The 13,419-nt window shown below is 41.6% G+C and overlaps 1 protein-coding gene across 2 annotated transcripts; it reads right to left on the reverse strand.

Annotated features, from left to right (window-relative positions):
- Positions 1 to 1,962: 1,962 nt before the first annotated feature.
- Positions 1,963 to 9,820, reverse strand: GLRX2 (glutaredoxin 2). Of its 2 annotated transcripts, none has more exons than XM_045536351.1 (4): positions 9,703 to 9,820; positions 5,986 to 6,049; positions 3,159 to 3,335; positions 1,963 to 2,247 (listed from the first exon to the last, which is right to left on the reverse strand). In XM_045536351.1, exons 1-4 carry the CDS (start codon positions 9,801 to 9,803, stop codon positions 2,113 to 2,115), a joined length of 477 nt encoding a protein of 158 aa, XP_045392307.1. In that variant the 5' UTR covers positions 9,804 to 9,820; the 3' UTR covers positions 1,963 to 2,112. The 2 variants fall into 2 exon arrangements, with proteins under 2 accessions (XP_045392307.1, XP_045392308.1); XM_045536352.1 differs by lacking the exon at positions 9,703 to 9,820 and adding an exon at positions 9,508 to 9,622.
- Positions 9,821 to 13,419: the final 3,599 nt, after the last annotated feature.

Consider the following 13,419-nt stretch of genomic DNA (forward strand, 5'->3'; position numbering starts at 1 on the left):
TACTGAATTATTTCAAGATCTGAACATAATCAAGAACCAACCACCACTCGCCCCTCACCCTCCTGTCCTTTACCATTCTAGGAAGAATTGATAAAAGATGTTTCTTCACAGTTGAGCACTATCAACATCACCTGGTGTTTGTACACCTTGAAGTAAACTGCCTCAACCCTTGATACCTAATATGATTAACAATGATGACATACAATTACAGTTTTATCTTTCTCATAGGTAATAGACTTCTTCAACTCTCTATCAAAGATTTTACAACATAGCAAGCATGTAAAATTTCTCATGACATGATGCAAAATAAAGAACTAAAGACAGCCGGGTGTGGTGGCTCACACCTGTAATCCTAGCACTCTGGGAGGCCGAGGCGGGTGGATCGCTCGAGGTCAGGAGTTCAAGACCAGCCTGAGCAACAGTGAGACCCCCGTCTCTACTAAAAAAATAGAAAGAAATTATCTGGACAACTAAAAATATATAGAAAAAAAAATTAGCCGGGCATGGTGATGCATGCCTGTAGTCCCAGCTACTCAGGAGGCTGAGGCAGGAGGCTCGCTTGAGCCCAGGAGTTTGAGGTTGCTGTGAGCTAGGCTGACACCACAGCACTCTAGCCAGGGCGAAAGAGCGAGACTGTCTAAAAAAAAAAAAGACGTTCCATTTTCTGTGCCCTTCTGTGTTATAATTCAAATTATCACATGGGAATGAAATAACCTAAATTCTTGCTTTATCAAGTCTCCTAATGGCAGTTTATATAGGAAGCATCATTGATGGCAAATGGCCAAGAAAGCCACCAGCTGTCTTCCTCAGGGCTGTTCCAGATTCCCTGGTCTATCTGACCAGAAAGCGGAAGCACTCACTCTTGAAATCCATTTTCCTTCCACTTCAAAGAGTTTTCTCTTCTCAGAATCTGGTAATCTGCTCCATGCTACTCTGTAGTATCACCTAATACTTTCTATACTAGGCACTTAAAAAAGTCTTGTTGATAAGAAGTTAAAAATATGACTAGATCAATAAAGTATTAAAAGTATTTTCAATTATTCTGAAATAAGACTTCCTATAGGATAAACCTTGTTTGCTAAATCTATCTGAGATGAAATCAGTTTGAATAGTATTCCCAGTCAACAGAATTGTACAATATCAACATGGGAAATGACTCCAGGGACATTCAGTCTAGCTTCCCATCCAATGCCTGGTTCCCTTATGTGACATTTCCAACAGCCGTTAAACACGTTCTGGAAAGCAGAACTCTTCACCTCAGAACATAACTCAAGTATTCCTGAACTGTTTCAAAAGTTCATCCTTATAAAATGCTGAAATCTTCCTTTTAATTTCTGCCCATAGGTACAGTTCTGTTCCCTGGAACTACTAAGTCATTAAATGAGTGATTTAGTTTCTCTAATATAAATTTCATTCCATGCTACAAATTTAATATGCTTCTATTACTCTGCAAGTACAAAATGTGAAGGCTTGTCACAATATGGTACAAGATACCCCTACCTACTTCACAACTGTATCACTGAGAGAAATTTAAATTCTACAGAGAAATCACACATCAGTCCTTACCACTGAAAGCTATGGAAGGTAAAGAGTTAACTCCTTCTGAATACTATAGGGAATAAAGAATTCCAAATGCTTATCTTCTAGCTATCAGTTGTAAAATTCATATGTAACTTCCTAATAAAACACATTCTTCTCTTGTCTTTTAAATACCATCCCCTTTGCTCAAGAATTGGCAAGTAGTCACCTAAGTGCACATTTGGGAATAACACCAATTGGGTGTTGGGCAGATGGGGGGGGGAGGGGATGGGTGTGTACCTACATAATGAGTGTGATGCGCACTGTCTGGGGAATGGACACGCTTGACTGGGGCGGGGGGCAAGGGCAATATACATAACCTAAACTTTTGTACCCCCATAATGTGCTGAAATAGAAAACAAAAAGAATTGGCAAGTAGGAAGATGAGGTTTCCACTGCAATTTATTGTTCATTATTTTTACATCTTCTTCATGAAAAGAATTCATATATTTAAAAATCCTCATTTTAAAGACACTATCAGGCATTATCGCTCTAAATAACTGACATTTACTAGCAAAGTTTTGAATACCTATGTCACTGAGATTCTTCCCTCTTACTTTTCTTTAAATAACACTGATGAACTAATGGAAGCAATTTCCCTTCTTTGTGAAGCCTATGAGTGTCAGCTGCACCTCCAATAAATGTTCCATTGACAAATATTCTTGGAACCTGTTGGACAAATAAAGGATAGATTAGGCTTCCCCCAGCATCAGAACTGTAAGATCATTTCACATAATAATAGACATTCACACTCTGGGTACTTTTATGAGCCAGGCACCACACTAAGCTCTTTCACAAATTAGATCTTTAAATCTTTACAATCCTTGAGGAAGGTATCATTTTTAGCCTGATTTTGGAGGAAAATGAGGCCCAGGAAATTGCCCAAGATCACAGTGATAGTAAATGAAAGAGCTGGGATTCAAATCCAGGACAATCTGATTCTAAGACCCTTCTTCCTAATCACTATGGTTTATAAAAGATAAACTAAGCAGTCTAATTATTAATAATGTTTAAATGGTTATGTCTTACATTTGTTTACCAAAGGGGAAGAATGGGCTATAAACTTCTTTCATGCATATATAAACAAGAAGGAAAAAAGTGGCAATATTGTATATTTTTTGATTATCCATATTATGGAAAAATCTACAAATTTCAAGAGCCTATAAACATGAAGCATTAAAGCACTCCTATTAGCACAGTACTTGAAAGCCAACCCCTGTTCTGTATTGTCCAAGTAAAGGCAGGAGGGACACTTTTATCTCGCTTCAAGCGCCATAGACAAGCTCTTATGACACCATTACCCCCCCTGCTCCAGTCAACCCCCACACAGGCATGCACACACATGCACACACACACACACACACACACACACACACACACATGCACACACGGTAAGAATAAAAATAAAATGAATTAACTCTGCTGTTTCCTATTGCAAGAATCTAGTTCCCAGATCTGCAGTTTCTTTATCAATATAAGATACTCAATGTCTGGCTCATTTTCCTAACACGAGAGTCTAAGCTCTAGGTAAGCCAGGTCAGAACCTACGAAGGAGGAATAGCACCAGAGGATATACTCACAGTTCTGTCACCAGTCATTTGGTAAAGAGCATCTTGAAACTGGCTTCCGTATTCGAGCAAGTCCAATTCCACCACTTTATAGTTAACATTCATGTCATGGAAAAGCTTTTTTGCCATTTTACAGTAAGAACAGGATGTTTTTGAGAAAATCACTACACAATGATCAGAAATTGTTTCCTGAAATAAAATTTTAAAAAATCATCTTAATTCTAGACATTACCTTTTAGAATAATACTATAATGTTGTAGAAAGGGTGTAGATTTTGGAGTCTCATGATTCAGACTCAAACTAAGTCTCTATCATCTATTTTCTCATCTGTAGACTAAGGATATTATTCCCTTCAAAGAATGTTTTAGGAAAAAACGATGTAACAAATAGAAAGTACCAGGCATGGAATAGCAATATTACTAATAATAACAAATAATAATCACAGCCAATTCATATTGAGCAAACATTTCTGTGTGCCAGGCACTATTCTCAACACTTTGCCTTTACCAGGCCATTTAAACATCAATCCTGAGATAGGTCCTATTATCATCCCCACTTTGCAGATAAGGAAAATGAAGTACAGAGTAAGATAAATAACTTGTTTATGGTCCTCAGATAACAAGTGGGAGAGCTGGGATTTGAACCCAGGCAAATCTGGCTCTGTAGTCCAGGTACTTATTCTCTGGTATCCTGCTGCTCTAAGATTCAGTAGGAGTTCAGAAGGAGTTAACTCCTTACCTTCTATAAATTTCTTTGTTTTGAAACAGCAGAAGATATGATTTATTGTACACTTGTTACACTCAGCCACAACTGAGAACAGAGCTAGTCCAAAATGTCAGGTGCAGGGCAGAGGACCAATAGGCACTGTTTTGGTATGAGCAAGATGGGTCTCTCAGACATGGTCTTGGCGATGGGATGACAATGAAGTTCTAGATCCACTGAGAGGCAAGTTCTGGACAGTGGCGTGCAGTCCAGCAACTGGTCCCAGCATCCCCGGGCCCTGGTCTTCCACGTTTCTCTCTTGTGGCCTTCACGTGTGCACAGCTGGTGGTGTACTTGGGCCTCTGCCTCTTCCTTTTGTGCGTCAGCCTGAACATTCACTTCTTCCTCCACTTGGCTCTCATGGCACGGAGGTTTCTGGAAAGATGATGCTAGGGCCAAGAGGGTACCTTCCATAACTTTCAGTGGTGAGGAATAATGTGTGAGCTCTCTTTAAATGTAAGGCTTTCACTGATCCAGGTATAAACAACAGCACACTCTTCCACTTCCACCCCTTCCGATACATATTCATAGCGCAAAAGCTGTTGTCACTGCATTGATATTCTCGTACCGTTGGTCCTGGGAAAGCTACTTCCAGAAATGCTGAGTCAATGATTTTGAGACTGAGGTCAAAATCTGTAGTTTTTAAAAACTTTCCCAGATGATTCTTGTATCATCCTGGTTTGGAAACTAGTCTCCAGACCTTTACCACAATGACCATGAGATTTTGCTATGCATCTGCACAGCCTGTTAAGTTTACTTTGTCTTTTTGCTTTTAGATATATGAATGGCTAGGTCCTTTAAGAAATTTTCAATGGATAGGTTTAGTACCCACGCATTTGTCTAGGTTGTTCTTCTGTGGTGAGTGGTCATAGCAGCACCTTCGAGATGAAGGCCAAATATCAGAAAGTACAGTACCCAGGCAAAGTGCTTCAGAAGTTGTACCCACCCTCGGGTGTTAGAAGGGTCCTAAGTTATAGCCTAGCTGTCTGCAAGTTGGTCTGTTTTTATACTTTCTCTTCTGCTTACTCATAATATTTATTATAAAAGTCTCCCTCAGGGAGGGCCAGCCATACCAGAGATGTATATTAGTGAATCCATTTTACAGATGACAAAACTGAGGCTGAGGTTCACAATACCAGGATTTGACCCAACCCTGTCACGACAGCAAAGCCAGTGCTCTTCCCTCCACCACGCTGCCTCAGGTTACCGGCACACTGAGACCACTGTGAGAGAGAGATGAGCCTCGTGGGTGCCAATACGTAGTAAAAACAAGTAAAAACACTGACAAACAGATTCCAAAGTGAGCTGAAACTCAAGACGACAGTGTCAGGGTTTCTTGAACCCTCTTCCCAACTTTTCTGAAGTTCATCCTTACTTTACATCTCATGATGTTGTATTTTTATTTTAAAAAATGCAATTCCCTCACAACAGGTTTCTAGTATTACTGTTACATTCAACAGCTGTACGTTTAGCCAAATCAATTAAAGGGAAAATTTTTTTGTATGTGGTGATGGTGATAAGCAAGAAAAAGAAAAAAATGAGTATGTCTTATAAGCTGCAAGGGAAGAAAAACATACATATAAGAGAGTTTCTGGGGCAGAATGACTAAGCTTTGCAGTAAAAGAGAGGAGAACAAGAGAACACAGCAGCGTACAGTACGCCTGAGAGGATCATTTATGGAGTAACTACTGCATACTATGTTCTATGTTAGGGAAGAAAGCTGTTAAACAGCTGCCCGGGCCAAAATCCAACAAGATCCCTAGCTAAGGGCAGCTCGACTGCTGCCAACAGTGGACCTGAGGTGGGTGTGATGAAAAGGAGCAGCCGACCTCATAGAGCCAACTTAGAGGGGGTGAATACCTCACTAAGAATAAATCTCATAAATTTTTATTAGCAAAATCATCTCGGACTTCTTTGTTACATGGATTATTTTGACATATTTTAAAATAAATAGTAATTTAGTAATTCATTTTTTGCTAAGTTATATTAAGTCTGGATATTGAATAAGCAAAGTAAATACGTAAAATAATTCTTTTTCCACAAAGGAAAGTGTTCCCACATCTCCCATATCACTCACTTGGATCTGGTTCACAGGAGCAGTTGCTGACTTCCCCAAAGATGACGATACGCTGCTCCCCATCCTAAATGGAATTAAAAAGGTCAACATGGTTTATTAAGCATTGAAGGTAATTTATCACGAGTTCTATTTGAAGAAAACCTTATATACAAATATATCCAAACTTATAAAATAGAAAAAAAATTACTTATTATCAGTACAAAAAATCAGTTTACAAAGTATTCATTTACTAAAACCAAAAGGGCCTACGTGCTTATCTAACTAGCTTTCCAATGTCCTAAATTATTTAATAAAATCACATTTACTGTGTTTAAAGCCCATCACATTTTCATTTGTGACCATCAAATTTCAAATATTCTGTTCTACTTATTGGCCATATGACCTGACCATTGATTAAAAAATATAGTTTCCATTTTCTTATTAAAACTTGACAAAACTCCATGAACATTCTGTGAAGCAGAGAACCCACAAATATTTAAAGATTTCAAGGAAACTAAGATGGCTCAACCACAACAGTCCATAGCTCCAAATATTCCAGTCTATAAAGCGGGCACAGCAATCACTCTCATCTCTGAGGGTTTTGTGACGATTAAATGAATTGATACACAGAAAGTAGAACAGTGCCTTACACAGAGTAAGTGTTCAATAACCTTTGACATTACTACCATTACTTCCTGCTTATCGCGCCCCTCATTATGTCAGTATTCATTATCCAAAACCTAGCTGTTGGGAGCTTGTGAAAGCAAGCATTTGTTGTCGGAAAATATTCATTAAAAAAAACCAACCAGTTTAACATCATCAAATCTCTCTGTTTATCCCTAGAACCTTTCTTTCCCCATCCACTCATCCTTCTTGGTCAGTCAGGCCCTACTGCATTGTTGGAACAATATCAAATACCATGATGCACACTAACTGCAGAGTGAAATTATCACACAAATCTTACAACAGAATAAGATATAACAGATGCTTCAAAAGAGAATTACTCAAATATCTAAGAAATGAGAGCAAAGATTTGAAGCTTCAAATATTTTTTAAAATATCCTTATGATTATCTTGCAAAACTCAAATTTTGACAGAAAAATTTTCTCCAAATCAACAATTTAGTCATTCATTAGTGAGTGCATTTAAATTTAAATGTTCTCAAATATAAAAATAAGCTATTTTTATAATGTTTTCTTTCACTTTTTTCAAAGTTAATCCACTCTAAATGGCTCTTTCTAATATATGTTAGTTATCTTTGGATGATGAACATCTGCTGTATATAATAGTTTCCCTTTATCTTTAGTTTCAGTTACTAAGGTCAACTGTGGTCCAAAACTATCAAATGGAAGATTCCAGAAATAAACAATTCATAAGTTTTAAGTTCTGAGTAGCACGATAGAATCCTGTGCCATCTAGCTGTCTCCTGCCCAGGATGCAAATCCTCCATTTGTCTGGCACATCCACGCTGTGTACCCTGCCTACCCGTTAATCACTTCCCAGCCCTCTGGATGATCACACTGACTCTCACAGTATGGCAGTGCTTGTGTTCATGTAGCCCTTATTTTACTTAGTCATGCCCCCAAAGGACAAGAATAATGATGCTGGCAATTAGGATAGGCCAAAAAGGAGCCCTAAAGTGCTTCCCTTTAAATGCAAGGGTAAAAGTTCTACACTTAACAAGGAAAGAAAAAAAAATCGTATGCTAAGGTTACTAAGATCTGCAGTACAAGCAAAGCTTCTATCTGTGAAACTGTGAAGAGGAAAAAAAATTCATGCTAGCTTTGCTGTCACACGTCAAACTGCAAAAGTGACAGCCACATCGCATGTAAGTGCGTAAAGCATTAAACTTACCGAGACATAAACAGAAAATGTGTTACAAGGATGGCAATGTGTTAAGCCAGAAAGCATTCAGCCTCCGCAAAGATTCAGTAAGGGAGCTCTTGAAACGAGTGTTTTATTATTAAAATGATTGTTCTACTTTATTGTTATGATTGTTAATCTCTTATTCTGCCTAATTTATAAATTAAACTTTATCAGATATGTATGTATAGGAAAAAACATAGTATATACAGGGTCCAGTACTTCATTTATTTATTTTATTTTATTTTTACTACCAGAATTCCCTGACAGACAGGGTTCAGTACTATCTGTAGTTCCAAGCAGCCACTAGGGTCTTGGAATGTGTCCCCCATGGGTAAGTGGGGGGAATACTGGATAGTGATACCCCACACAGAATAAGGCAGCTATAACAAACATCACCTTCAGTTATAACAAAGACTAAGAGAGACAGGAACTACTGCAACTAAACATTATGACATTGTAACTATCCAATGCTTACAATCTTTTATTCCTTGCTTCCCAATAGATTAGCAAGAAAATCTTTAAAACAAAAAAGTCCTGTGTGTTTAATTCAGGAAGGAGTTAGGAGCAGCGAGCTGGGGAGACTGCAGCCAACTCAGGAGCGGGGTGCAGGTTTAAGAAAAAAGCAGGCTGAGTTCCTGAAGCCTAAACCAGAAAAGAAACGGTCAGGCAGCCCCGGCCTGGACCTAAGGAGGAGTGTCGGTGGAATAAGCCGGAAGGCTGTTTCTAGTTTATCAACTAAGAAAACAAACCCTTTCCACCAAGCCCAGCATTTGACTGTCATCCCAAACCACGTGTCTGTCACAGCATTCTTTTTATTTCTTTTTTAGCAGCCCACTGTAGTGATGGCATTTTTCATTTACTTATTTTTCCACACTATTTATTGTCGAAACAGGCTCTCCAGTAGACCTTTCATAAGAGATTGTTTCCGTGGGAAGTGAGAGGAGATAGGAGGTGCACTTTGAACCTGCTTTTTTCTTAAACCTGCACCCCGCTCCTGAGTTGGCTGCAGTCTCCCCAGCTCGCTGCTCCTAACTCCTTTCTGAATTAAAAGAGAAAGTTTCTGGAAGGCACTCGTCCCCTCGGATTCCTGGCTGACCTCTGTGACAGCGACCGCCCGCACGCGCGGAGGAAGCCGGGGCACAGCAGCCGCGCCGCGCAGACGGGGCGCCGAGGATGCGCCAGGCAGGCAAAGCGCTACGTGCCCCGGGGACACGTATCAGAAAAAACACCACGGGACCTCCGGGGTCTGTCAGTCCAACAGTTAACACCACGCGATTGGCGCATTCCGGAGGGGGTCTCCAGCTTGGTCTGGAAAGTGAATTACGAGTTTCTGCCGTCCCGCAAGACGGGGGTTCCCAGATGCAGACGGGGCGCTCCCCGCGAGGCGCGCATGCGCCCTGGCAGGCAGCGAGCCGCGGGCCCACGCGACGGGGGACGCAAGGAGAGCACTGTTCCCGTCTAGCCAGCGGCGCTACCAACACAAGTCACAGTGCTCAAATCCTTGGCCACTTAGTAGGAATCGTCACCTTCACCTCCTGCGGAAGGGTGGCCAGGTTTCACAATAAAAATGCAGGACGACCGATTAAGTTAGAATTTCAGAGAAACAGAGGGTAACTCTTCCGTTTTAGGGACGTCCAGTGCGACAGCCACACTCGGCCTGAAACCATCACTGTTTACCTGAAGTTCCGGTGTGTCGGGGCGCCCGGTGCGTGGCCGGCTTCTCCCCGGGGGCCGGTGAAGAGAACGCCACGCGATTCCCCGAGCCCCCGGGAGCCCACGCGACACGGCCGCTTAGGGCGCCCTCCTGTCCCCGCCCGTCCGGGCCCCCGCGCCCTCCCCGGACCCCGCCCGTGCGGCCGCGCGGCCCCGTACCCGGAGGCCGCCGCTCCCGCCGCCCCGCCGAGCCGGCCCGGCGAGCAGCTCCCGCTCCGAGCGAGCCGCGTCCCCGCCAGCGCCGCGCCGCGCCAGTACATGGTCACGTCCCTCGGCAGCCGCGAGCGGGGCGAGCCGAGACCGCGACGCCGGAGAGCCCGCCCCCTCCGCGCCCCGCCCCGCCGGTCTCCCGGGCGCCGCCCCGCGTCGTCCCCCCTCGGCGGCCGGGAGCGCGGAGACCCGGCGAGGCCCGGGGGCCTCCCTCGCCGCCCTCGCGCCGTGTCGCAGCCCCGCCCTGTTCCTGTTAGGGCGGGACCGGCCCGTGAAGGCTCGCCGGCGCGGGGACACGGTGTGCGGACACGGTGGCCAACGTTCTGGAGGAACCGAGGAGGAAGAAAAGGTCCGACACGGAATCGCAGCGCCCGCCGCCCTCCCGGCTTCCTGGCGGACAAGTTTCTGGGCGGGCGACGGGAGACGCGCCGGTGCCGCCCAACCTCGGGGCGGGCCGAGCCCGGTCAGCCGTGCGCGGGGCGCGCTCTCCGCTCAGAGCGAAAAGGAAAAAGTAATCCAATGCTGAATGTTTATTCCAAAGAAAACAAAGATTATGGTTTCAAAATAAAAATGAAATTAGAAAACGAAAGACAATGAAATAGCTCAGAGGTGTTTCTCCAGGGCTGTAAAAATGAGCGAGAGCCGCTAATGACAAGATTGTTTAGGCCACTCAGTGATGGTAATAATGGCTCTTTGTGTAGGTCAAGATTAGCCTTTACGTTTATTCACTCAGGACCCTGAAATCTATTTCCTAAAGTCAAAGATTAAATGGTATGTCTAAAATTCTAAGCAATTATTAAAACAATCCAGACTTTTTTTGTGATTTTTCGTGTTCAACTAAGTATAAAATTCATGTTACCAAGGTACAAAATTAGAACTTCTGTTTCTGAAAGTTCTTTTCCTACTTTCAAATGGGCTGTGGTTGACGACTTCATAAAAGAATGGAAGTTAGTTGCAAAACTAAATGCTCCCAGAGAGTGTGAAGTCATTCCTCATAAAGCCATATTTAACTTTAATAATTAGGCATGTTATCTATCTATACTGTGGGTTTTTTTAATTAACAAAGCCTTATTTGGGAAGTTTACTATATTGTTTTCGTTATTGTTGTAAGATTTTACCTTAGTGTCTCAAATTGTTTTACAAAATAAAAAATTTGAAACAATCATGTTACAGTTTAATTTTAATACCGTGTGGATGCATTATATCAAGCATATAATTCACTGGACAGATTTTTTTTTTTTTTTTTTTTTTGAGACAGAGTCTCGCTCTGTTGCCCAGGCTAGAGTGAGTGCCGTGGCGTCAGCCTTGCTCACAGCAACCTCAAACTCCTGGGCTCAAGCAATCCTCCTGCCTCAGCCTCCTGAGTAGCTGGGACTATAGGCATGTGCCACCATGCCCGGCTAATTTTTTTTTCTATATATATTTTTAGTTGGTGAGATAATATCTTTCTATTTTTAGTAGAGACAGGGTCTCGCTCTTGCTCAGGCTGGTCTCAAACTCCTGACCTCGAGCAATCCTCCCGCCTTGGCCTCCCAGAGTGCTAGGATTACAGGCGTGAGCCACCGCGCCCAACCTGGACAGATTTTTTTTTTTTAAAGTACTTCAGACAAAAATGTTATGGCTGAATTAAGCGAAATATATCGATAAATGTATTGATGACTTTCAACATCTTTGTGCTTCATAGGGTAGCTACGGAAGTGATGATTTTTGGTTATAGTTGTAATGATTAAATAGCACATTAAGAAGTATGTTGGCAGAGAGTAGAATAGTGGTTGCCAGGGGTTGGGGGAAGGGGGAAAGGAAGAGATGTTGGTCAAAGAGTACAGAATTTCAATTATGCCAAGTTCTAGAGAGCTAATGTACAGCAATGTGACTGTAGTTAAGAAAATTGTATTGTGTACTTGAAATTTGCTAAGACGGTAGATAGTAAGCGTTCTCATAAAAAAAAAAAGAAAATGTGAAATGTGAAATGTGATGGATATGTTAATTAGTTTAATTGTGGTGATTATTATACAATGTATACTGCTATGGTTTAAATGTTTCTCTGTTCTGAAACTTGTGTTATAATTTAATCTCCGATGTGGCAGTATTGAGAGGTGAGCCCTTAAGAGGTGACTGGGTCATGAAGGCTCGCACTTGAATGAATGGATTAGTGGATTAGTGAGTTATCATGGGAGTGGAAGTGGTGGCTTTATAGGAAGAGGAAGAGAGTCCTGAGCTAGCATGCTGTCAGTACCCTGGTCACACAATGTCCTACACAGTCCCTACTGGAAGAATGCCCTCACCAGATGAGCCTCTCAGCCTTGTACTTCTCCATAACTATAAGAAATAAGTTTTGTTTCTTTATAAATTACTGTTTCGGGTATTGTGCTATAAGCAACAGAAAACAAACACATATACATACATTAAAATTATTTAATTTTAAAATTAAATAAGTAGGCTGGGCACGGTGGCTCATGCCTGTAATCCCAGTACTTTGGGAGGCTGGGTGGGAGAATCACTTGAGGCCAGGAGTTCGAGACCAGCCTGGGCCAGTGTGAGACCCCATCACTACAAAAAATAGAAAAATTATCCAGGAGTGGTGGTGCATGTCTGCAGTCCAAGCTACTGAGGAGGCTGAAGCAGGAGGATCGCTTGAGCCCAGGAGTTTGAGGTCACAGTGAGCTATGGTGATACCACTACACTCTAGCCAGGGTGACACAGTAAGACCCTTTCTAAAAAAAATAAATAAATAAGTGACATTAAATGCAGTATAAATAAGTTCACATTGGAAATCTAATAACATTTGTTAGAACAGAAGGCTGATGATTTGCAGAAAAAAGGAACTATAATGATCTTCTTATTCATACTGAATTAGTTAAAATCTATAATTATTTCCACAATACAAATATGGGAAAGAGTAGAGCAATAATATAGGGAGATAATCAAGCTCTTTTGAATCCATTCTAGCCCCTTTTAATCTGATCAAGCAGCTTATGAAAGAGGCCTTCTCTTACAATATTACATAAAATAGCTAACACATTCTACACTCCCTATACCTCTTATTGCTTTATATTCCTCCAGACTATTTTATCTCTTCTTGATAATGTATGCTTGTTTGTATTCATATTTATTACCTGTCTTCCCCAAAGAATCTAACCTCCATAAAGGCAAGGGCCTCAATTATTTGGTTCACTACCAGATTTTCAGGTCCCAGAACTTTGCATATCATGTTGCAGACATTCAGTAAGTATTTGATAAATGGATGAATTATTTCATTGCATTTTGGTACAGAATATAATTTTTTTTTTTGGAGACAGATTCTTGATCTGTCATTCAGGCTGGAGTATAGTGATGTCACCATAGCTCACTGCAACCTCAAACTTCTGGGCTCAAGCGATCCTCCTACCTCAGCCTCCTGAATAACTAGAACTACAGGTATGCACCACCATGCCTGGTTAATTTTTAAATTTTTGTAGAGATGGAGTCTCGCTATGTTGGCCAGGCTGGTCTCAAACTCCTGGCCTCAAGTGATCTGCCGGCCTCAGCACCCCGAAGTACTAAGATTATAGGCATGAACCTCTGTGCCCAGATAGAACATAACATTTTAATTTAGCAGTCATCAAAAAAAAATTCACAGCTATCTATTGAAAAATAGTAGAATTTTTATTACAATATCTTATATAA

The sequence above is a fragment of the Lemur catta genome, chromosome 23 (genome assembly GCF_020740605.2).
Source record: "Lemur catta isolate mLemCat1 chromosome 23, mLemCat1.pri, whole genome shotgun sequence".
NCBI classification, from domain to species: domain Eukaryota; kingdom Metazoa; phylum Chordata; class Mammalia; order Primates; family Lemuridae; genus Lemur; species Lemur catta.

Coding starts and splice junctions, on each gene's coding strand:
- GLRX2 (XM_045536351.1), bottom strand. CDS start 9,803: ATGTACTGGCGCGGCGCGGCGCTGGCGGGGACGCGGCTCGCTCGGAGC. Junction 6,050..9,702: donor GCGGGAGCGGCGGCCTCCGG/GTACGGGGCCGC, acceptor AATTCCATTTAG/GATGGGGAGCAGCGTATCGT. Junction 3,336..5,985: donor CTCCTGTGAACCAGATCCAA/GTGAGTGATATG, acceptor ATTTTATTTCAG/GAAACAATTTCTGATCATTG.